This window comes from Nelumbo lutea, chromosome 2 (genome assembly GCF_056320005.1).
Source record: "Nelumbo lutea isolate HS-2025 chromosome 2, American lotus-T2T, whole genome shotgun sequence".
Lineage (NCBI taxonomy): Eukaryota > Viridiplantae > Streptophyta > Magnoliopsida > Proteales > Nelumbonaceae > Nelumbo > Nelumbo lutea.
This window is the reverse complement of record NC_142685.1, coordinates 59,944,110-59,967,154: the sequence shown is the minus strand read 5'-3', so window position 1 is coordinate 59,967,154 and position 23,045 is coordinate 59,944,110. Positions and strand designations below refer to the sequence as shown.

Here is a 23,045-nt window from a genome sequence, read left to right as displayed (position 1 = left end):
AGCCCATAAGATCTTTTTTCTCCATTTCTTCCAAAGTATGAGAGAAGAGTACTATTTGTTTCATTAAAGCTACAAACAAAATAAATAAAACATTTCTTCTGACAAATAATAGAACTACTTTCAACCGCTTGTACAATCAAGTTTTATGGGAACTTATGCTGCACATCTAGGTTCCCACTAAGGCATTAATACAATAATACCTCAAACGGATGGATCAAGCTGTTTCTGAAGTTTCTTTCTTTTCCATAATCCACTTCAGCTTAGGCTGCTACAATTCACAAAAATGTTTGTTGCATCAAATCAGATACTATCGCACTACTCAGTTCTTTAATGGGCAAAAGAATCCTAAAGGATTGCCCTCAAACCATCCCAAGCATTTCGTGCATTCAGGACACACATCAGTGGTCTCAAAATTGTGATTTTCTTTCTGTTTCTAGAATGCCAACATCCAACCAACCTTTCAACCAAGCCCACACTGACCAAACATCACCCCATAAAAAAGTAAAGACATAATACCTTTAATGTACATCAACTAACCAAAGCTACTGATATCCCCAAAAACCACAGCCCCCAAAAAAGGAAAAAAAAATAGATACAGCTTACAAGAAAAAAATAATAACAAAATATTAGAATAAGAGCAAAAAGAAACCCCAAAATGAAAAAGATAGGTGGCAAGTCACCTGTTGTTAATTCCTTCTGCCTATACATCCCAACCATCTTTCCGACTGTCAAAGTTACATTTCCGATTAGCCAGAGTCCCATACATCTCTGAGAACTTGAGAAGGCAATCACTTCTTATCTGATAATGCACCTGTGTGTTACGGCTGATTGCCGCACCAGACAATTTTGATGTGTCAATGGCCCATGTGGGCTTCACATACTCAACTGTCCTTGATGAACTAGCATTGGCATACAAAAAATTCATAAGCACATCCTCACAGTTGAAGTATTTGTCCACAACCTCCCTTCCTACCTTGGATTCTTCACTCCAATACCTTTTGAATGATACCTTACTGTCAATGAAAGCAGCCCCTGTCAATATCATGTTGTACCCTTTGTGGGTTCGAGCATACTTCTCATCCCTGTATTTCAGTGGGTTCCCATTGATGAGTCGTGGATAGAAGCCAACTATCCTATCTGGGTATTCCCGCCATACCCTGAACCCTCGTTCAACATCATCACATGTCATCATGATGTCATCATCCAGTTCAAGAACAGCCCTGGTTTTTATCAATGGATCTAACTTGAACCGATTGTTCAAAGAGTTCTGTTCTTCTACTCTGATCCTAACAGGCACCACTGAGTCAAAGTCACTCAACTCAGGAGGTTGGCCTTTGTTCCACACCACAACAATTTCCTTCACCGATGAACACCTTGAATAGTGTTTCACATACATCTTCAAATTCCATAGGCGAGCTTCATAAGTCATTGTTATTAATGTGAATTGTGAATAGGCACCCTTCCAAGGGTAAGGTTCCTCTGCACCATTGCCACCATATATATTTCTAACCCCCACGCATGTTAGCCACACCCCTGTTACAAATATTAAAGCAAGAACTGATTTTCCAGCACAGGTGCTGGGCTTCATCCGGCCTCTAAAAAATGAACTTGTCCTGTTCAAGCGAGTACAAAACCGCCTCAGCTTGGAAGAGAACAAATGTGGACGCTCCCAAACTGAAAAGGCATCACTTCTCTTTACAGAGCTGTGGGGGCACCAGCTAAGGGGTATGATGCATTTAACAGCACCCAGCAATACTCCCACTAGTACAATCAATGCAGCCAGAGCTGCAAATGCAGCAGAGCCTAGGACAAACCTGTAAACAGAATCTCCTGAAGGAACACGATCTCCATCCATCACTCCAACCCACTCACCAGAGCTTAGCTGTTGCACATCCAGGTGATGGTAACGAGCACCATTCCAAGCATTACGGCCTTTTTGAGGCTCTTCCATGCCTAGTGGGACCTCAACTTCCCTATATTCATCTTTGGTAAGAACCTCCACCTTGAAGACACGGACTCGCCGCCCATAAGTTTCACCACAGTCTTGACCCAGACGATAAAGCTTTCCATTGTATATAAATGGCCTACCGCCATTTCGAGCTCCCAAGCTCTTATCAGTGTTATAAATAGGGTTTCGTTTGTGTGGTTTCCAGGGACCAAGGGGGGAGCTACTATACCAGATTTCTAGCTCCCCATTCTTCTTGGTTCCAAAATCACTATGATCTGATCCGAAGAGCCAGTAGTTACCATCATGGTTTATGATAACAGAATCCACAAGAGGTCTCTTCAGGATAACTTTGTGCAGTGCCCATTGCAGGGGGAAGTTAATTGCACGATATAGATGGATTTCACCTTTCTGACTGCTTTCTGGCATCATGTATATCTGTTGGAAATAAAATTCAAAACCAAACAGATCAACTTCAGGGTCCTCAGGAAGGAGAGGATAGAATTAGATAACTAAAAAACTTAACTCTAAGACAACAAAAACGATTAAGACTCATAAACAAGAGGAGTTGATCTTACATCGCCACGATGGTTAAAAACATATGGATAAGAGAGATGCCAATCCTCATCCAAGGCAATGCCCAAGTGCTGCCATGTTGCACCCCCATCAGTACTTTTTGCAACTCCAATATCTCCTTGCAAGGTTACTGAATTCTTGGTTTCGTAAAACAGGAAAAGCATATCACCCTAAATCACAATGCAAGAACATGAGGAGATTTTAGCAAGACTAAATAAAAGCACAAAAATCAGATTATTTACAATAATGGATGGACAAAAAGTCATTCCTTAACCAAAAATCAGGCAATAGATTGTTTTAGTCCCCAATAATAGGTCAGGTACTCAGGTCTAGACTAGCCATGTCAGGCCAGCCCTGACACCAGACAAAAGTCATCACAACCATGAAACTGTACAAGATTTCAAGCTTCAATATTAATCTTAACTGCACTGCTATCGTGGGATTTATTCATAGAATGTTGTAAAGTAATGGAACATTATAATAATAGTGGAAATAAAGATAAAATCTTAGAAAATGTTTGACATTCTGTTTTTCTTCCCTTTTTATCAGTTATAGGTATAGATATAGACTTATAGTGAATTAGTAATTGCTATTGATATAGAAAAATGAGATACCCAACATCTTAAGATGTATGGGGTGGGAGAAAACAGTAAAACAGCACCAAGCTGGTCATACTATAACATTGAAAACACAACAAAAATTTACAAGTTAGACCTGACCAGCTTGCCCTCAAACTCAAACCAGATCAGTCCTAGTTACCCCATTCTCTAGCAAGAGAATCTGCATGGTTATTTGCTGCCTTTGGTGTCCGCCTGAACAAGAAATTTAAGCTTCTTGACAACTCCTTCACTTTTCTACTTGTGAACCTTACGGCCCAAGGGACAACTGTTTTCAACAATGCCAGCTAATAACCACTCCGCAATCCCCTTCTACTGACAAATTATGGCACCCATTGAAAATCCAGATTCAATCCTTGGAGGGGTGCTAACAATTCAACCCTTAAAAGTGTTACTTCACCAACTCAACCTAAATCACTAAGCAGAATATTTCCAGCATGATGTCCACATCCCACCCCCAAGAAAAATAAAGAAAAGAATCCAGAAAAAACAAGAATAGCTAAATACACTCATCAAGATTCAGCTTTATCCTGCCTAGTTATGGAGATACCCATGTTGTTCTCAGGTTTCTTGTGGGAGCAAAACTAGAAACCTTCCACCAGCCTTCCAAAATAGAGTCCATAGAGACTCAATCCTTCACATTCCTCCCTAGTCTGACTAGCCAAAAAAATCCCCTAGTTAACACCCAATGTGCAATTCTTACCATGAACAAGTGAACGATAGTATTAACATCCTGATCCTTGTTTTCAAAAACTTTAGCATTTTATTCCCCACAAATGCTTTTGCACACTTACCAAATGCAGCCTAAGTTGCAGCCATCAAAATTCAACTTGATAATAGGTAGAATGGGAAGCATACACAGAATAGGTAGTCTTGTCCTTGTTGTAGAGGATGTAGGCTTCCCAGTTTTTAATAATGTCATCAGTAGAGAAGCAAGGATAGGCATATTCTTCACACAACGTGCCACCCTCATCATGACATTTTTTTTGAAAGGTAAAAGAAAAATACTCATTAAAATAAAAAGATGAATACAATCGACAGCGGGTGTTAAGGCAACACAAGGATCAACCCAATCCAAACATAACAATCCAAAGATGAATACAATCAAAAGGAAAAGGAAACACACAATCCAAAGCTCTTCTTGGTAAATTAATCTTCTTCCAAAACTCCAGAACCACAAACTAATGGACAGATGCCCAAAGCCCTTTGTCAACTCGCCAACACCTTTTTTTATCAGCAACAGAAAACATGGTTTTATTAATTAGAAGAAAAATTTACAACATCTTGAGTAGCCTCCACTACCCATAACAACTTAGAACAATATCAGAAAAAATTTCTTATATTACAGATGCCGACTCGCCAACACCTTACTCATCTTCTTCAAATGCCTTCTTCCTGCCAACTTCCTATCTCGTTCCATGCCCCTCCACCATCCCCTACTATGATCTCCTTTAGTCTCTCCTCCTTCTTGATCCTTTCAAAAGCTTCAAACGCTCGTCTAACAAACTCTTCTCCACCCCAATAGAACAAACCTAAACTTTTACTAACTCTAACATCTTTAGCGGCTAGATTCTCGATCTCCACCAATCCTCCCTTTTCATCCTTGCTATCTAAACTAACCTAATTGAGTTTATTCTCTTCCACACCTCCCCCCCCCCCCCCCAATCCTTTTCAAAAACCTCTGACCCATCTATTACCTCTAACTTTTCTCAAATATAACTAACTAATAGTTAGGAACCTGCCTAACTTAGGGCTCTTCGAGGGAGCCAACCTCCTGAATTCGTTGGATGGAGAGAGGGAGAGTAATGCCAAAAGAATTCCTTCCTTATTTCTCTTTGTGCTTCACTATTTATACTGTTTACAATCTTTGAGTTCTTTCTGTTACAGCTGTTGCAAGTGGACGATTAGTTATGCTGACGTGGCCTCCTCTTGTAAAACTGATTAACTGCTTTCCGTTGGTCTGTTCCAGTAGTCTTTACACTAATGAGTCACTACCCCATCTAACGCTTGAGTCTCAGAACCTCTCTCAACCATCTCCATCGAACCCTTGAATTCTGATCCCTTTTAGACTCTCTTCAATTTATTTGTTGGACCAATTACTATCAGGCCCCCTTTCAGTCTTAAAAAAATAGTAACATGCATCAAGTGGAAATTATTTGCAACTCTAGCTTTCTTCAACACCTCTGATTCACCCACAAAAACCTTCAGGGCTTGTGGTTTGCCTTTTCTGACCTATATCGACTCCTAGCCTCCCAACTACTACTTCAGTTCTTGAAAACTCCTCACATCCTCCAGCCGCTCCATTCTCTTCATCTTTATCAACATCCTTAGGATCATAACTAACTTCCAAGCTGCCCCCTTCAATCCTCTCACCTCTCCCCTACCTCCCTCTCCTTTTTTAACACTCCCACCCCCCTTACGTCTTCTGCTACTTCTCCCAAATTCGTCTTCTCTTTCTCTATCCACTCTTCAAATCCTGCATCAGCCTGATTAACCGAATCCTTCCTCCCTTCCTGAAGCACTCCATCTTGAAGCTCGACCCATAAAGAACCAAAGCTTAACCTTAAAGCAGTACCTACCTGTTGACCCTATTAACTGCATTCCTCCCTAGCCACCAAAGCTCTTCCTTCACTCTGTGCACTTGACGCACTCAACATGATCAACAACTCGCAATTAACAGAGTTTTTAACACTCTTCACCATCGTCTCAAGAAACCTCTAGCTCTGAAAGCACCTTTTCTCTCCAATCTAGTCATATCTAACGGCCCTCCAAATCCACTCTTCATTCTTCCTTCTTCAAGCTTTGAATTGGGCTCTTCTGCAAAACCTTGAAACCCCTTCCTTTGAATATCTTAAGCTTGTTCCATCAGATATCTCTATATTTAACCAAAGCTTTCAACTTTAATAGGTGGACCCCACTCTTGAGACCAACTTCATTAAACCTCTTACACGACCCTTCAATACCCTCCTCTAGCCTCCCCCTCTCAAAGACCCACAGTTCCACTTCTTCCTCGCCTCCAACCTCCACATCTCTCTAGAGAAGAATCCTCCCCACCCACCTTCAATCCTCAAAAATTGTTCTGCCTTTTCCTCTTCAAACCTAAAAATCAAAGATCCTCCCACATTGTCATTCTACCCACACAACACCTTCTACCTTCCCTCCTAAATTACCACTTTGCCCCCCATCTTTGTCAAAACATTATCCTCTTCCTCTAACTAAATCTTTGTATTCCTTTCACCTTCACACCTATGAAGCTCCTCCCATAACCCCTTTCTTCTCCCCTCCATCTCAACCTTTCCATTTTCCTCTTCTCTCACCACACTAAAAAAAGTCGGGTCATCCCCTTCTAAAAAACACTCTTATATCATAAGTTTCCCAAGCACATTGAAGTTCCACCATATTCAGGATTCTAGTGATATCTCTACTTCTACTAGGATTCTATCAATATCCAACTTCTACCACGTCCTATTCTTGTCACCGTGCTTAGGAAATTTGCCACAAAGCTCCCCAATTTTGAAGGTGAGTAAATATCAAGCATGGAGGGGAATTCCCATCGCCCCAATCCACATAGCTCTCCTCCTATCGCCACAAATAGCCCCTGCCGCTAGGAACCATCTACTCAAACGTAAGTCGAACTCCCTAACCCTCTCTTTTTCTGACTACAAGACCCAATCTGCTAGGCTCTATTGTTAAACATGAAAAGAAGCAAACCCCCATTGAGTTTCCTTACCCCCCAGAACCATGTTCCTTCCCCATTCAAACAACACTCAATCTTCTACCTTCTTAGCTTCCAGCTCGACCCCGACAAACCTTCCTATCAGACTCGCTTCTAGAACGAACTTTTTTTTTTGAGAGAGAGAACGCTTCTAGCACTTTCAATCTCTCGCTCACCTTCCCAGCTTGATTAATATCAGCACTTTCACAGCACGTCTCCTTTCTGACTGCATTATCACTTATTGTATGGCTTCAAAACTTGGAGTGTTCCTTATTTTTCTCATCACGACAGTTGCCATCAGTGCTTCCTTAGCCTGACTCTTGTCTTTAAATATCCTCACATTTGTTCCTCCCAAACTGTCCAGAAGATAGCTGCTCTTGTACGTCTCCATAAGAATTTACCTCTTTTCATTTGTGAGGAGAAAATGAAGTCTTGAATAAGCTTCCCAAACCTACTAAGGGAGTCCACCTACAACCAAATAGTGAAAAGAAGAAATCCCAAATACAGAAACAAGCAGACAGCAAATTGGTAATGGTAAATGTATGGTAGTCGCACAACTTGCTCTGCATAGAACATATATGTTGGGAGAGATACACCAATTCAGCCTTTTTTTTCTGTAAATGATCGCATCCACTCTTTAACTTCTATTAGATTAAATATCTTCCAACTACTTCTTCTAGGCAATCAAGAACATCATTTTTACACAGATATTATGGCCCAAAAGACACCCCATGGGATTATTTTCCCATTTCTTTTGTCTTCTTTCCCTAGTTTGCCACTTGAAGATGGAGCCAAAACAGACTCCAGCATTTTAAGATTTGTAAGATCTTCTCAAAGGCTTTGAAAGAATATTCTTGCCTAGCCATGAATAACTGTTGCATCAAAGTGCTTTTAGAAACATCCATAGGGTAAGAAAGGAATAGAAGCTTACCTAACCCTAATAAGACTACACAAAACATGATTGAGGCAACAATGGAAAACTCCCTTCAGCAAGTAAAGCACTGTAAAATGGACAGATGATGCCTTAATGATGTACAAATTTTGTGGCTTACACCCAGTGCTGTCAATGGTCTGGGTCAATCCAACAGACCTAAACCAATCGAACCCTATTCCACAAGGTATGGGTTGGCATTTTTAAGTCCAGTTTATCAATAGGATCAATTCTGGGTCAACATTTCAAGTCCCAAGTATAATAGATTTAGGGATGGTTTTACCTGTTACAACCCAACGAAGACCCAAACTGATTATATGTTTTTCATGGTTTACCTATAATAATTTCATACAAGATGTCTAAACTCTAAAGTTGTCATTTTATAGAGGATAATATAAGATATTTTGGGGGAGAGGGTTTTTTTTTTTTTATCAATGCTTAGAAGAAATTTTCATTAAATTAATTAAAGAGGCACAACAAGTAGTTGTGAAGGTTACAAATAGACACTAACTGTTCAACCCCCAAAGGCCAGTCATTTTACCATTCAAGCAGTCAAATAACTCATGCAATAAAGGCAGAGTAATGTCAATTGCTGGAAAAGGAAAAATGTAGTGGTCACTCTAGGCCAGGACAGGAATGCCTCCATCACCTGGGCCAAAGTGGAGCATGCACCACCAAAAACAATTCCAACAGGAAGTCCAATATAGGTAGACCTTTTGGTCCCATTGACAAATCATACTGAAGCCCTTATCTTCTACTCCTCCAATTGTTCCCTCCAATTCAAATCATCAAAACCCTACCCATCAGTGACTCGAAAACAAGAGATAGGGTGGAGGAGCTGCTGCCTGCTGGTTTAGGGAACTTCCAGCTTGAGTCTCTTGACTTCCAAGAACCCATCCCCTTCTTCAGCACTAAACTGCCAACAAGAACCCCTCTTCACTCTTCATCATTTTATAAGCATTACATAAGCTTGTTCCATAGAGATATACCAACCTAGCATCAAATACAAAATTCAGATTACACCCCCATTATCCTCATAAAAAAAAAACCTTGTGGCTATGCATGATTCTTGAATTGCCTTGATATCTTGATGATAAAAAAATGCATTGATATCCAAAACAAAGCAACAGGGACTCCGATCAATAAAAAGTCAAAGTCCTAGGGGCAATGAAGTGACAAAATGGAAGAAGTGTCTGTGTAGTCAGACACACATCAGAATATCAGATTCAAAAACTCCACTTTTGAAGAGCAATAAAAGAAACTTTATTAATAAGAAAAAGGTTTTACAAAAAAGAAGGTGACAAGATGACACCTCAAACACTCCATGCATTCTTAAAGGAATTCCTGCATATCATCTTTGTTTTTCCGCAGTTGCATGTTTGACATAAATAAACAGCTAGGTGTATTATGAGTTCAATTTTTTTAAGGTCCTAGTAGTTACTATGAACTTTTTCACTTTTTCATGCTGTTTTCCTCCCACCAGGTGCCAGTATAATTTGCTAGAATTCCAAGAAGAAATACAAACTATTCATGTCCTTGTAAAACTGCTTCTGAAGCTTCCTGACAGTTTTCTTTCACAATTACTTTTTTTCATATACTTAGTTATTTTTTCTCTCATCTATTACCATCTTAGACAGTGTTACCGCTGGATATGAATGTCCTAAAAATTAATAAAAGTTAGAGCCATGAAGTATTTGGGACCAAAAGCTATATGTGAGTATTAGCTTAATGAGATTTAAAGCATTGAGAAAATCCATCAAGCAATCATGAACCACCAAGTGGGTCGTTCCAATGACAGCTAACTCGCTTAGGACCAATCAAGACTGACAGGAAAACATGAAGTAAATAGAATTAAAGCATATCCACATGCATGTACAAGACAATCCAAGAAGAGTACCTCTATTGCAAGTTAAAATCAGAAATCTCAATCCAATTACTGTTTCATCATTGACTGAAATTGTCAGAGTAAGAGTAGCAATATTTACTCTAACCAATTATAATAACAAAACACCTAAAGAACATTGATAAAAAAACACAAATAACAATAACTAGAAAAGCTAAGGAGAAGAAAGAAATTGTACCTGAACGTAGAGAAAAGGATCAGCCACAAAATTGCTAGGGAATCCAGCATCTGAAACTGAAGCACAAGTAACAACTGGGTTTGATACGGGCCATGCTGCGCTTTCATCCTTCCACACATTTTTCTGTTTCCGAATCCGATCCATGCAACCAACCCATCAACCAAAACAATCAACCAGCAAAACCCGGATCCAAAAACAAAGAACCAATAAAACCAAACCTAACCTAATCAACACAAATTAAATATGAAAAGGACTTACAGACTCAATGGGTTTCAAAGAGAAAGGAGAGTCCCCATAGAAGACGCCGACCGACCATGAACCCTCAGAATCATCTTGGCAACCGAAGGAAGAAAGAAACGGTCGTTCATAAGGAGAGAAAATAAGCCAAGCGTAAAGAGTAGCCACGGATCCAAACACAACAAAAGAGACGAGAATGAAGAGAAATGTCGAGGAGAGGAAACAGTGATCCCATCTCCATCTACACCGGCACTTGAGACTCATATCACAGCAACTGCTCCCGTTGCTGCTGTTTCCACCGTTAACTGGGCTGAAACCCATAACCGAGAAAAACCAACAACTCCTCTAGGCAACGCGATCTCATAAACAATTGGCTTCACCAAAAATCCCCCCTGAGAAAAATAAGAACAAAGCGAACAACATTGCAGTTGAGGAACGTTCGCAATGAGGGACGAAAACGACGGATTGATGCAGACCCTCCTCTTCTTTCCCCTCTCCCTCCCTCCCTCCTCGGTTACTTTTCTTCTTCCTCTTCTGTTTTCTTTCTAATTTGTTATGCTTGATAAATATGAAAGGGAAGTGACAAGCGATTATAGGCCCGGAGAAAGGCTAAGGCCCAAAGTCAGACTGCCGCGAAGCTTCTTCCCACTGTCCCATTTGCATAATCTCCATTCTCTTTCTAACTATTGGGATTTATTGGGTCATTTGAGTTAAATCTCACATTGTAGTCAATTCAATTGAGAAATGGAGTTTCAAACCTGGGGAATTTATAACTACAATGTGGAGAGCAGAGAGCTTTCTCAATTCTCATCATCATCTGTATAATACCCTATTGAATGGTTTATTTTTTGTTTGGATACGACTACACAAATGGTTTTGCTTTTGCTATATTCATATATAAAGATTGGGTGGCAATAATATGTATTCATTCCTTTTCTCTGCCAAATTAGTGGAGTTTATACTATTTTCATTTTTCAATCCAAACAGAGATGTTTTGTGAGTATTGAGTAATATATTTTTTTCTTAGACCTTGTTAGGGAAGTTTCTTTACTATTTTTCAGATGTTTATGATCTATTCCATAAAAAAAATTACTAATTGATCAAATAAATCTTACATTTCTGAGCCCTTGATTTGGGAGAAATGTGCACCCAAATCCAGAATAAGTGTGAATTTATACCTGGGCTAAGAGGGAAAATTTATTAGTGACAATCCTATTAAGGTCCCCTTCATTTTTTTGGGGTAAATGCATTTACCTGGGTAAGTCGGAGTAAGTCCATCCAAGTAGGTGCATTTATCCATGTTTTTTTATTTTTCAAGCAAATAGGGCAATGACTATTTTATCCATAAAAAATCATTATTAAAATGGACATTAGTGTTAAAGCTTTCCTCCCCCGTGGTAAAGTTATTTACCCACCTAGAAACCCATGAAAATAAATTTATTCTGCTCCTCACATAAATTTGAAAAAATACCAATTTCCCCCCTGAAAATGAGTCAGTTAGGCCAAAATGGATTTTTTTAATCCAAGTTGGAAACCCTACGCCAGTAGGCCACTAAGGAAAGCTATTTAGCCTTTTTTTTTTTTTTACTTTATTGCATTGAGGCGTAGAATTGGCCTGAAGTTTGAATTTTGTGAATAGAAAATTGGAGTAGTATGTTGCTCTGTGTGCATCTATCTAGAATAAGGCTGATACACACTTAAATTATGTACTATATGGCTGCAAACGGATCGGTTCGAAACGGATATAGGCATATCCAATTTTAATTTGTTAACATTCAATTTGAATCCGAATCGGATCATATCTATCGAATGTCTAGCATATTCGAATTGAATTCAGATTATAATCAGATATTGAATAGTATAAATGAATTAGACTAAACATAACCAAAATATTATATATTATTATTAATATGAGTTAAAAATGACTTTAATAATATAGTTTATGAACAAAATGAATTGAAAACTACTTGCATAAAATTTGAACATATGACAATTTATAAATCAAATCAGATTATATCGGATCGAATAAGAGCATATTCATATTTGATCCAATTATAAATAGATTGAATTTGAATTTGGAATTGGATAATCGGATACCGTTTGCAGCCCTAATGTACTAGTTTGGAATGAAATTAAGAATTATAATGGGAAATGCTTGTCACAGGTAGAACGGATCAGGTCAATAGATGAAGCAGATGGAGAACAAAAGAAAACAATGGAGCTATCAAAGGTTCTCTTACAGAGAGTATGAAGTTGATTGATCAGATCCATTATCCACAAGATGGGGGTGATGTCATGATAATAATAAAATGACCCAAAGAACTATATCACATTGTTTGATTATTTAATCAATAAATCAGATCATAATCCAAGTCATTTTCCGGTCGATTTTAATTAAATATAGCAACTATTTTTTGGGCCACCTCATCAACCCCCTACCACACATAAGACTTGGCAAAGGATCAATGCCGTGTGTTACATGTCATCACCCACCCCTTTGAAAACAGTCACATTCAGTGATTCATATACCAACTAAAGCACTTCTACCTTAAGAGACTTATTTAGTTCAGTGGCTTTGTCTCTTATTGGGAGGTAAGAGGCTTTCAGTTGAAATCCTATTTGTTTATGTTCCAGTTGATTAACATTCTCTGCCTTTTGGGCAACCACTTTTGAAGGACCAATCCCTCTCAAAACTCAACAGCTTGTGTATGAAAGGCCCCATGTGTGGAGCCCCATAGAATACTACTTTATCAACTTTGACAGCAATTACCAAACCTTGTATTAGCTGAAACCAGCTGTTCAGAATTCAAAGTTTCAAAAAGAATTATTGGTTTAAGGTGGATAAGGAAGAGCTAAAAGGTTATATGGTGTAGGTAATGCAAGTACATAAGCTGATTGTGACCCAGCAACCCACAAAAGTCTAAAGTCTGAAAATCCACTGGCAGATAAGATTACAGTCACTGGTCACACCATGAAATCAATATTCTTTTCTTCTGGCCTTGACGTTTTCTTTTGGTGGGTCTGGGCTTATTGCATGTGCGTCCATGCAAATGCATTACAAGCAGGTTGAACTGGTGAAATAAAAGAGAATCCTGCCACCCTTTGGCCTGGAAACCATTGCTAGCTGCTCAAAATATTAAATAAATGGTAGCTTCTGGCATGAAGTTTGAGCTTTACAGGATTGCCTATTTGACTTTTCCTAAAAAATTCAGAATTCAGAGTGGAATTCTGGTTAATATATACATAAGGTTTTTGAGTGCAAGTAGGGGTTTCAAAGGACCATGTTATTGTTTTGGGTTGGAATGGTCCGAATCAAAACCAATTTGAACAGGTTCGATGGGTCCAATAAGACATTGATTTGGACCAGTTCGGAATTAATGGTACAATATATTTATTGGATTGGATTGAACCTAATCCATCTGTAATGGATTTATATTGGATTGGGTCGAGTTGGACCAATATCCAGTGTCAATTCATTGATAGAAAATAAGTTAAACACAACCTGAATTAAAACCAATTTGAACAGGCTGAATGGTTTAATAAGACATTCAATTAGACCAGTATGGTAAAAAATATTTATTGAATTGGATTGGACCTATTTCATCTGTTATGAATTCAAATTGGACCAGATCAGGTTAGACCAATATCCAGTCCATTGGCAACCCAATGTGCAAGCACACGAGGACGATTAATATTTTTTTATCCTCTTTAGTTTTTCCCTAGGTTTCAGTGTACCTTTTTTAAAACCTGGATCAGAAAATATATACCCAGAGGCCATCTAATGCCTGAATTTAATGGCTTATTCTCCATATCTTTTAGTGGACTAAGTAATTGTATGAAAAAATATGGAGGGGTATACGTATGATAATAAACCCAAAACATCATTCACCTATTACATCTACTTATTGACTTATTCATTAAAAAAAGGCAATGAGTCATTCAATTCAGTTCAGGTATTGGAGTTGTTATAAAATCGCCTCTTACATTGTGTTTGGTTGTGAAGAAAATGAGAGAAATTAAAAGAAAATAGAAAGAAAAATAATATAAAAAGCAAGTAGCCAGGTTTCTCTTTTAGTAGAGAGTAGGGCCAACTTTGTTTTATCACACCCTACCACTTTTCTCACTTTCTCTACCTTTTAGGAGAGAAAAGGAGGTCATTTTCTTATATTTTCTTTTTCCTTTATGGTCTATTTGGTTGTCGAAAAATAGTGAGATGAGAAGAGATAGGATGAGAAAGGAATTTTTTTTCTCATTTTTGGTCACTATGTTTGTTTGCTGAGATCCATTATCCTACAGAATCTGCTTCCTGCATTTAGTTGATGAGAGCTGTCAGATTTAAGAGCAGATCTGCAAGAGAAGTTTATTTTGTTAGGACAAATAAATCATGAAAAATTAAATTCATGTTAGATCTGTAACAAAACACTTCCAATTTAGTAGATTTATACAATGAACAGGGGTTTATAGCAACAAAAAAAATAAAAGTGTTTTAGATCTGGCAACCCAATAGCAAAGGGTTAGCAAATGGAGAAGATATGGGAAGAAGATGACAATGAAAACCGGCATTCGTAGAAGATGAGGATGAGAACTCCAGTCTCCAAAGACGAACCCGTGCTCCTTGTCCGCTAAGCACCTGAAACACATGGAAGGAAAAAACATTCTTGATATAAATGCAAAAAAAAGAAACGTAAATGATGTGTGAAACGGAATCCTATCTCCTTGTCGTCTAAGAATACGAAGACAAGGTTACCTTCATTGGAGAAGACGATGACAATATCCTATTTCCTTGTCGTCTAAGATCTAAGATCAAAGTTGATGGAGGAAGATAAGAGTATTTTTTGTGGAATAAAACACCAAATAGCATGAAAGGGGATGTGAGTACTTACCGGAGGCGGTAAACCTCGCTGAAAATGAAAGATAAAGTGGTTAGAGTTTGGACCGTTGCAGAGGTGGGAGATGAGAATAGTCCACCCTTAACAAATTTTCTCACACTCGTCGCACAACTTTTGTTTCTCACTGGGGTCGCACCTATTTGGTGAGACCCTGCATCCCTTATTTTAACAATACAAATCTCATCTCATTGCATCATATCTCTCGAAATAAACATGAGTGAATATTCCTATTTTCTCATCCACATCACACGAACCAAATGGATTGTTATTCTCCATAGTCGATGCGGGGGAAATTTTGGTTGTTTGGGAGATTGAACTGCAAGACAAGTTACCACACTCAGTCCCTTGTTTGTCTTTTTGGCTAGAAAAATATTGATTGCAAATGTTCTTTTACCCCGCGTCAATGCGTGCACAAGAAACTCCCAGATAGCCAATTTTTTCCACACTAAGGTCCATTCAAATTAAGGGTTGTTTTCAGTTTTTCATCATTGATGGCGTGTCTGTGGGAGTAGATGTGCTTCAATCAAAAAGGATTAATTATGTGGTTGAAGCGTTTGCAGAAAAGCCATGGGACAAATCTACCCATAACATGAAGAATATGAAGGATTTGAGGTCAACATTTAATAAAGAGTTTATTGAAAATGGTTCATTTCTATAAGTTTACCTATTTTTAACAAATTATGTATTTATCAAGTTGTTGTCATTGATGATGACAATGATGATGAGTCAACTTTTTGAAAGAGAAAAGTACTAATAATAATTAACGACTTCTAATTAAATAATTTCAACTATTAATTACTAATAATAATAACTCACTAATAATAATTAATTATTGATAATAATTTCTTATAATTATTACAGCTAATACTTAATTACTAATATTAAATAATTACTGATAGTATTTTTCATTATTAATTCGGAATGATAATTAATAACGATTTTCATAATGGTAATTAATAATTCGAAAATAATCATTTTATATTTATATTAACTCATATTAATTCTTTTGAAAATAAATATTTAATGTTAATTGTTTATATTAGAATTATTATCAAAAATTATAATTCATACATTTATATGAAATAATTAATTATATTATTATTATTGGTAATTATAATTAATACTTATATTACTTAATCTAATTATATATTTATTTATTATTATAAATAATTATAATTAATTATTACTAATAATAATGATTCCTGATAAAATTTAATTACTGATTATAATTACATACTGATAATTAATTCCTTAATTATAACAATGATAATTATTACTTTGGAATATTAATTAATTAATGATTAATTAATAAGTATTTTAATAATGTTAATTATTAATCAAGATAAAATAATTTTATATTTATACTAATTCATATTAATTATTTTATAAATATATAATTAGTACTACTTATTTACATTATTATTATTATAAGTTATTATAATTAATATTATTATTATTCTCCAATAAATATTTCATTTGGTTAAAGTTAAATTATAAACTTTCAATTATCCATTCTTGTTAAACTAAAAGAAATATAAAAGCAATTATTATTTCAGGGATTAACTAAAAGGCATAATTATAACAATTTAATTATTTCATAATAATAATAATAATAATAATAATAATAATAATAATAATAATTTAATATTACTGATTTCAAAATCAATGCACACATAATAAGAATATATTAGTAGTAAATAATAGTAATAATAATATACTCATTATTATTATTGATTTCATAATCATTAATATATTATTAATCTATAATAACTCAATAAAGACATGGAATAAAAAAATATTCAAATTGCCACTAAATGAATGAACTAAAAATCTATGAGTATTCTAATTGACTTGAATTTGACACATCAAAATGCCCAAAGTTATAATTTCAACCTAATCACATAATTCAAACATACCATTATGTTATGTACATGTTTTCCTACTTTTTTCCTAAAGATAAATTCTAACCGGTCTACATGCATTGTGGGGAGCTTAGACTTAAAATCAGTAACCATGATTGACCAAAAGAAGCATTGCCACCTAACTTGGAGATGATTTCCATACTTAGGATGGTCACATTGTTCTCCTTTCTTTCATGTTTCCTCTATTGGATGGACTTTGGAATCCTGATTAAATTATAAGTTGATTGTAGCCATACATGATGATTTGATTGTTGTCATATATTTTTCACCTCTTACTTTAGAGGATGGATGCATCTATAAATGTTGTTTGCCATGGATTGTTTTTCTTAACAATCCATTTAAATGCATTTTATCATTTGATTGTAGTCATACCATTTAAATGCTTTTTATCCATTCATATGTCCCTAAATATTAAGCAATATTGGTGATATTGTTGTAAACATCCATCTAACTTTATTATTTTATAAATAGATTAATGATTTCAAAGTTATTGATACTTTTTTTGGGGGTGGGTTGCTCAACAGGACATTGATTTTTTATTATTAAATAGTAAATTTCAAATTAAATGATACTATAGTTGCCCCTTACTTTGTATGGGGTCATTGTCTAGATAAAACATGGTAAGTCTCTTAAATCAAATAAATAGACTACCCTAAATGTCTATTATAAATAATTAAAAAAATCAAATAATTACTTGCTGAAAACTACTGAATTAAGTAAATAATAATAACAATCAATTATTTATAAAAAATAATAATAATAATAATAATAATCATCATCAAGTACTTAATTAAATAAATAATAAAAACCAAATAACAATCATCAATTATCATTAACGTTTATTCAAAGCATGCCCAATAATAATTATGGAATACATTAATTAAACCTTAAATAAGAATCAATATTTATTAACAATCATTAAAATTGTTAAGCCAAATCATTAATGTTTATTCTTAAATGCAATATATGAGTTAACAAATCTATTATATAATAATTATAGTCGACTGGAAAAAAATATTTTAAGTAAATGTTTAAATAATTACAAATTTAGTTAATATTATTACTATATAACAAAGTTTTAAATTAAATACTAAAATAAATTAATAATAGTAATAATAATAATAATGGTTAAATTAAAGTAATAAACGGTTCAAATTGAATGTAATGACTGACCCATATAATTTTACAGGTTTGACATACAATGGTCAATTTACATGGACCCGTAAACTATATGAATGTCTTAAAAATAACAGTTTATAAATAGTAATAAAAATTATTAATATTTATTCACATATATATAATTAACTTTCTCGTACTTAATACGAGGTCATTCACTAGTTATAATATATAAAATACAGGTAGCTTCTTTGAGTCGAGATCTGTTACGCACAAGATTCTAATATATCCAGGTTCAAAGCATTGAGGTATTGTATTAGTTCAGGGTAACCGATATTCTAATTGAAAAAGAGTTATCAAGTTTCAATGTTTTAAAGTGATGCAGCAAGTCTCCTGTCTAGTATAGACCACAACTGAGACCCTTGGACCCATTTCTCCTTCATCCTCGTAGAGTTGTAGCTACCCCCCCCCCCCCACCCCTGGCTCAAGTTACTGTAGGGATGGTTGAACAGGGCATGGTTTTCAAAACCAGATTGGATTGGACAGTTGGACCGGAAAAATCAGGGATCGGTCAGGTGATTGGTTCCATTTTATCCTAGAATTGTTATTTCACCAAAAACTATTGATTTGGTCAACAAACTGCTAATTAGGATGGTCAAACTGTTCAAACCGTCCAATGGTTTTGATAGTTTTTAATTTTTTATTTTTTTTGTCAGAACAGATCATCCATTCGATTCAAACAATCAGACCATTTGACCTAGGAATCAGACCTCTGATCGATTTATTGTCCGGTTCAATTTTAAAAAAAACTTGGAATAGAGATAAAATAAGATCGAGGGCTGCTGAAGATGGCTTTAAAATTTTGTCCATTGGAAGATATGCATGATGAACTTTTGAATTTTTCTTTTTGTCAAATTAATGCAACTTTTACTGTTGGTGTCATGGAGTTCCTCCCTGCGATAGATGCCCAAAGGTTCGATGCATTTTGAGCATATTGGTGACGAAGTGTTCCTATTGGAAATTGGACATGAACCCCTTTGTTCCCTTTTTAGTTCGTAGTTATTACCCAAGATCCACCCATTTCTGGTATTGCTTTGTTTTTCTCTCATTTTTCATATCATTTTTTCCCTTTCAATTTCTGTTCATTTTGTGTCTCTATTGGGAGGTGGAAACGCCTCTGGTTACATTGTTTATTTCTATTTTTGACAATTTATATATAGCATGCCAAGGAACTCCACCTTGTCCAATTTGAAAACATTATGTTCCACCATGCCAAGGAACTCCATTTTATTTCATTTTTGACAACTTGTCATTTTTCCCCTTTCTCTTATTCTCTATCCCTCTTTCTTCTTTCTGTAAATGCAAAATAGTGGCATGCTTTTAATATTTGAGAAATAGTTAAGGGCAAAGGGAGACTGGCTTCAGTCAGCGCAATGCCTGTTAGAATACTGTTCAAACAGCCTTTACAGTCTTGCATCGGGAATATCTCTGTACTTTTGTTCTTTATTTCATGGAGAGATATTCCCAATGTAAGGTTATAATGATTGATCGAATGGACTTTGCACTGACTGAATCCGGTTTCGGGCAAAGGAATCTAACTATAAGACCTTTTAAATTTCGAAGAATAATTAAGGCCAAAAGAATCACTTTGTCCAATTTAAGGTAAAACTTAACCAAAGTTGAATTTTGGAAAGTTTAGAGTATTTTAAGGGGTAGTAGTTGTTTGATAGTTTAAGTAATTAACCCAAAGCAAAACACACACAATGTGTCCATGTTAGAGAACAGGTGGGGCATACAAGTTTGTGTCATATGTCCTCAACACATACGTAACAAAACCATGATGTACCTAGCATTGTTTGTTATAGAATCTAGATTTACTCCTCATGATGTACCTAGCATTAGGATTCGGTCTTTACAAAGCTGTGCTCAAACCATGCTCACAGCCTTTTGCAACCATACATAGACAACATCTCTCTTGAATGAAAAAATATAAGTAAAGAGATGTTCCAAATGGACGGCTGCAGTTGTGAGGATGGTGTGAGAACAACTTTTGTGAGGACTGAATCTGGTTTCTTCATGGAGAGATGTTCCTAATGCATGGTTGCAACATGTTGTGAGGGAGCCCAGAATTGCCCCTCACACTAACCTCACAGCACATCCCAAATGCAAATCGAGAACATCTTCCATACTTATATGTTGTTATTCATGGAGAGATGTTCTTAATACATAACAGAATGTGTTATGAGGTTGGTGTGAGAAACAAATCTTGAATAGCTGTGAGGTTGGTTTGAGGCATGCTCTATCACATCCAAATTCCCCCCAGATTTAGACCCCAACCTAGGAAGATAGCAATGTTGGGTGCATCGATTTCATTTGCACCAAACAAGTATAACCACAGGCCCATTTGATAATAGTTGAAGTTGTTGTCTTGGATTGAACAACTTATTACTACTTTGTCATTTGAGTGGAGTGCAGATATGCTCCCAACAAATGCTTATAATATATTACTAGGTAGGTATTTGCTATCAATATGGTCTCAATAGACCACCGTAGTTGTACATTGGGAACGTTAACTATTCCCAACACATGGCTTCAGTGGTTTGTTGGTCAATAAATGTCTTGGCCTTTTTCGTACATGTTGCAGTCTAGACAATTTTAATGATCGGCTCGAGGTGGTTTATTGTGAGCATTGGAAAATCGATTCATCTGCCACTTGAACTGAAAATGGAGTCGCCACTCATCATTTATGAAATTGGAGGCCATGGAATTTCTGAAAATGATTTTCAAAATACTTTATTTTAACAATAACTTCAAAATCCAATGCATCTATCCAATCAGTCGGGATAAGACTCAGAAGGAGAGAGGGAAGGGGTTAAACACCGCTCTCCCAAATAAGAATAATCATAAAGATAAAATTAATCAATCAAGATAATATTATCATAATGAAATTAAGCTACACGAGCAAATCAACATGGAAGAAAATTCTCCTATTACCAAAGTAATCAAATATACTAACTTCTCCATTTCATCTCTTTTCTCCTAATTTATTCATTATTTTTTTACTCTCTTTTCTATCTATATATATTTTTTTTGCGATTAATCTAAACTATTCTCTGCTCATTCCTGTCATCATCCTCAACTAATTAACCTTTTTCCTTTCTTCCCCTTTTTATTTCATTTTCATTTTTTTAGTTATGAGAGCGGAGTTCTCATTGCCCCAGAAAAACCCAGACAGTGTTCTTCAACTCCGGTGATAAAACAGTAAGCAAAGCTAGAGTCTACTACCATGGTGAGATCTAGCTAAGCAGATTTCGAATCAAATACAATTATTCGATCAGGTCAAAAAAGGGTAAATGAGTAAACAAGAAATAGAAAATAAAACATACCCAATCTGATTATCAACATTTAGACTAATCCTCATCAGAACAGGCACAGTAGATTGAGATCCATCTAAACATTGTGATTGAATTCTCACCAACAATAACAAAGGTGAAACAGAGGTTACCTGTCTCGTAGCGTCAGCTGAGAGTGAAATCGAATAAGTTGCAATGAAAAGGAATCCTCTTCTACATCTACTCCCCGGATTCTTCAGTGAGTGATATTGCCTGAACAATGAGATGATGTTGCAGCTTGGGGAACGATTTCTGTTGAAGTGATCCGTATAGCCTGAACAGGTGTTTGCCAACATTTTGAAAGAGATGGTGTAGTCTGCGGCGATGAAGAACTCCACTAGCAAAGAGTTGGGCGCCGGTCTAGGATTGAACGCAATCTGATTAACGGGTAATGTAACCAACCACCATTGCTACCGAGATCAGTCGCTCAAGAACAGAGGTTCGGTGATAGATTAGCAAACACAAATGTGGGGGGAACTGGCGCGATTATGGAAGAATAAGAAGGAACTTATAAAAACGGTGAGGCATCACCGGAGATATGAGTGAAAACGAGATGGATGGCATTGCTGTGAAGTTTCTTCTGTAGTCCGAGAACAGAGGAAAACAGGGGTTAAGAGCCACACGAATAGGGAGAAAGGGAGGAAGAAGAAGAGAGTAGGAGAAATTGGAACTGAAAGAAAGGGAAAAGGCAATCTGTTGGATTCAGATCCACCGCGCAGCTCTGCCGTTGTGTCTAGAGGTTGGGGGAGATGAACAGTTTCTCCTTGGATGTTTTCGGCGATAGGTTGGGGAAAAGAATACGCGAATAAGAGAGGGAAATGTTCGAGGGAGATAAAGAGAGAGAGGGAGAAGGAGGGTGATCGGAGTGAGTGAGAGAGGGAGATTTCGAGCAAAGCACCACCGCTGCTGAGAGTTGCAGCGGCAGCAACAAAAAAAACAGAGGCGATGGAATGGGAGGAAGAAGAAGAAGAAATATCAGAAGAAAAATAGAGAAAGAGGGAGAGACCGGGGATGAAGCAGACTCGTCGCCACTGCTCTGCTACTGGTTCTTCATTCTAAGGGGAGACGATGAACAGCCGATTCCCTCGAATTCTCCGGATTAGGGAGAATAAAGAGCTTCGGTTGAATTTATATGGAAGGCAGGGGCAGGGGCATTTTCGTATTTTTGTGGATACAAGGGGTATTTTTGTAATTTCGAAAAAGTCTAGTCAAACTGGGTCAATGGGTGGTCAAACCGGGATTCTGGATGGATGGCCGAGATTTTGGGTAAAAATTGAGGATTGAGATAGGTCTGACCACAGAGAATGGGTTTGTATGTATGGGCTAGCAAGATTAGCCACAATGGAATCCTTTTAGATGAAGAGGCAAACGGGGGTATTTTTGAATGAAATTTCACGGGGTTAGGTTTTTGAACAAACTGAGGTGATACGTAAGGTTAGATTGAGCCAACTGGACCCGGATCGGGAAAATTTGCAATCCAATCAATTTGGAACCTTAAAATAGAATCTTAGTGTGATTGAAGGGTAAACAAAGGTATTTTGGTTTGATATTTCACAAGGGGTATTTGGGGGTGTCTAGGATCTAATGATGTGGTTTGATCTGGCTTTGAAGGTCGAGATCATAG

At 36.5% G+C, this 23,045-nt stretch overlaps 1 protein-coding gene and 1 long non-coding RNA gene across 2 annotated transcripts; both read right to left on the bottom strand.

Moving 5' to 3' along the window:
• Positions 1-10,860, bottom strand: LOC148871026 (glucosamine inositolphosphorylceramide transferase 1-like). The gene is made up of 4 exons (XM_088967484.1): positions 10,124-10,860; positions 9,866-9,988; positions 2,524-2,691; positions 1-2,383 (listed from the first exon to the last, which is right to left on the bottom strand). The coding sequence occupies exons 1-4, from the start codon at positions 10,421-10,423 to the stop codon at positions 701-703; spliced, it is 2,274 nt and encodes a 757-aa protein (XP_088823610.1). The 5' UTR covers positions 10,424-10,860; the 3' UTR covers positions 1-700.
• A 3,634-nt stretch (positions 10,861-14,494) lies between these two features.
• On the bottom strand, positions 14,495-22,522 carry LOC148871025 (uncharacterized). Its single transcript, XR_016107014.1, has 2 exons — positions 21,535-22,522; positions 14,495-14,732 (listed from the first exon to the last, which is right to left on the bottom strand). It is a non-coding gene; the product is annotated as an uncharacterized LOC148871025 (long non-coding RNA).
• Between the last annotated feature and the right edge of the window lie 523 nt (positions 22,523-23,045).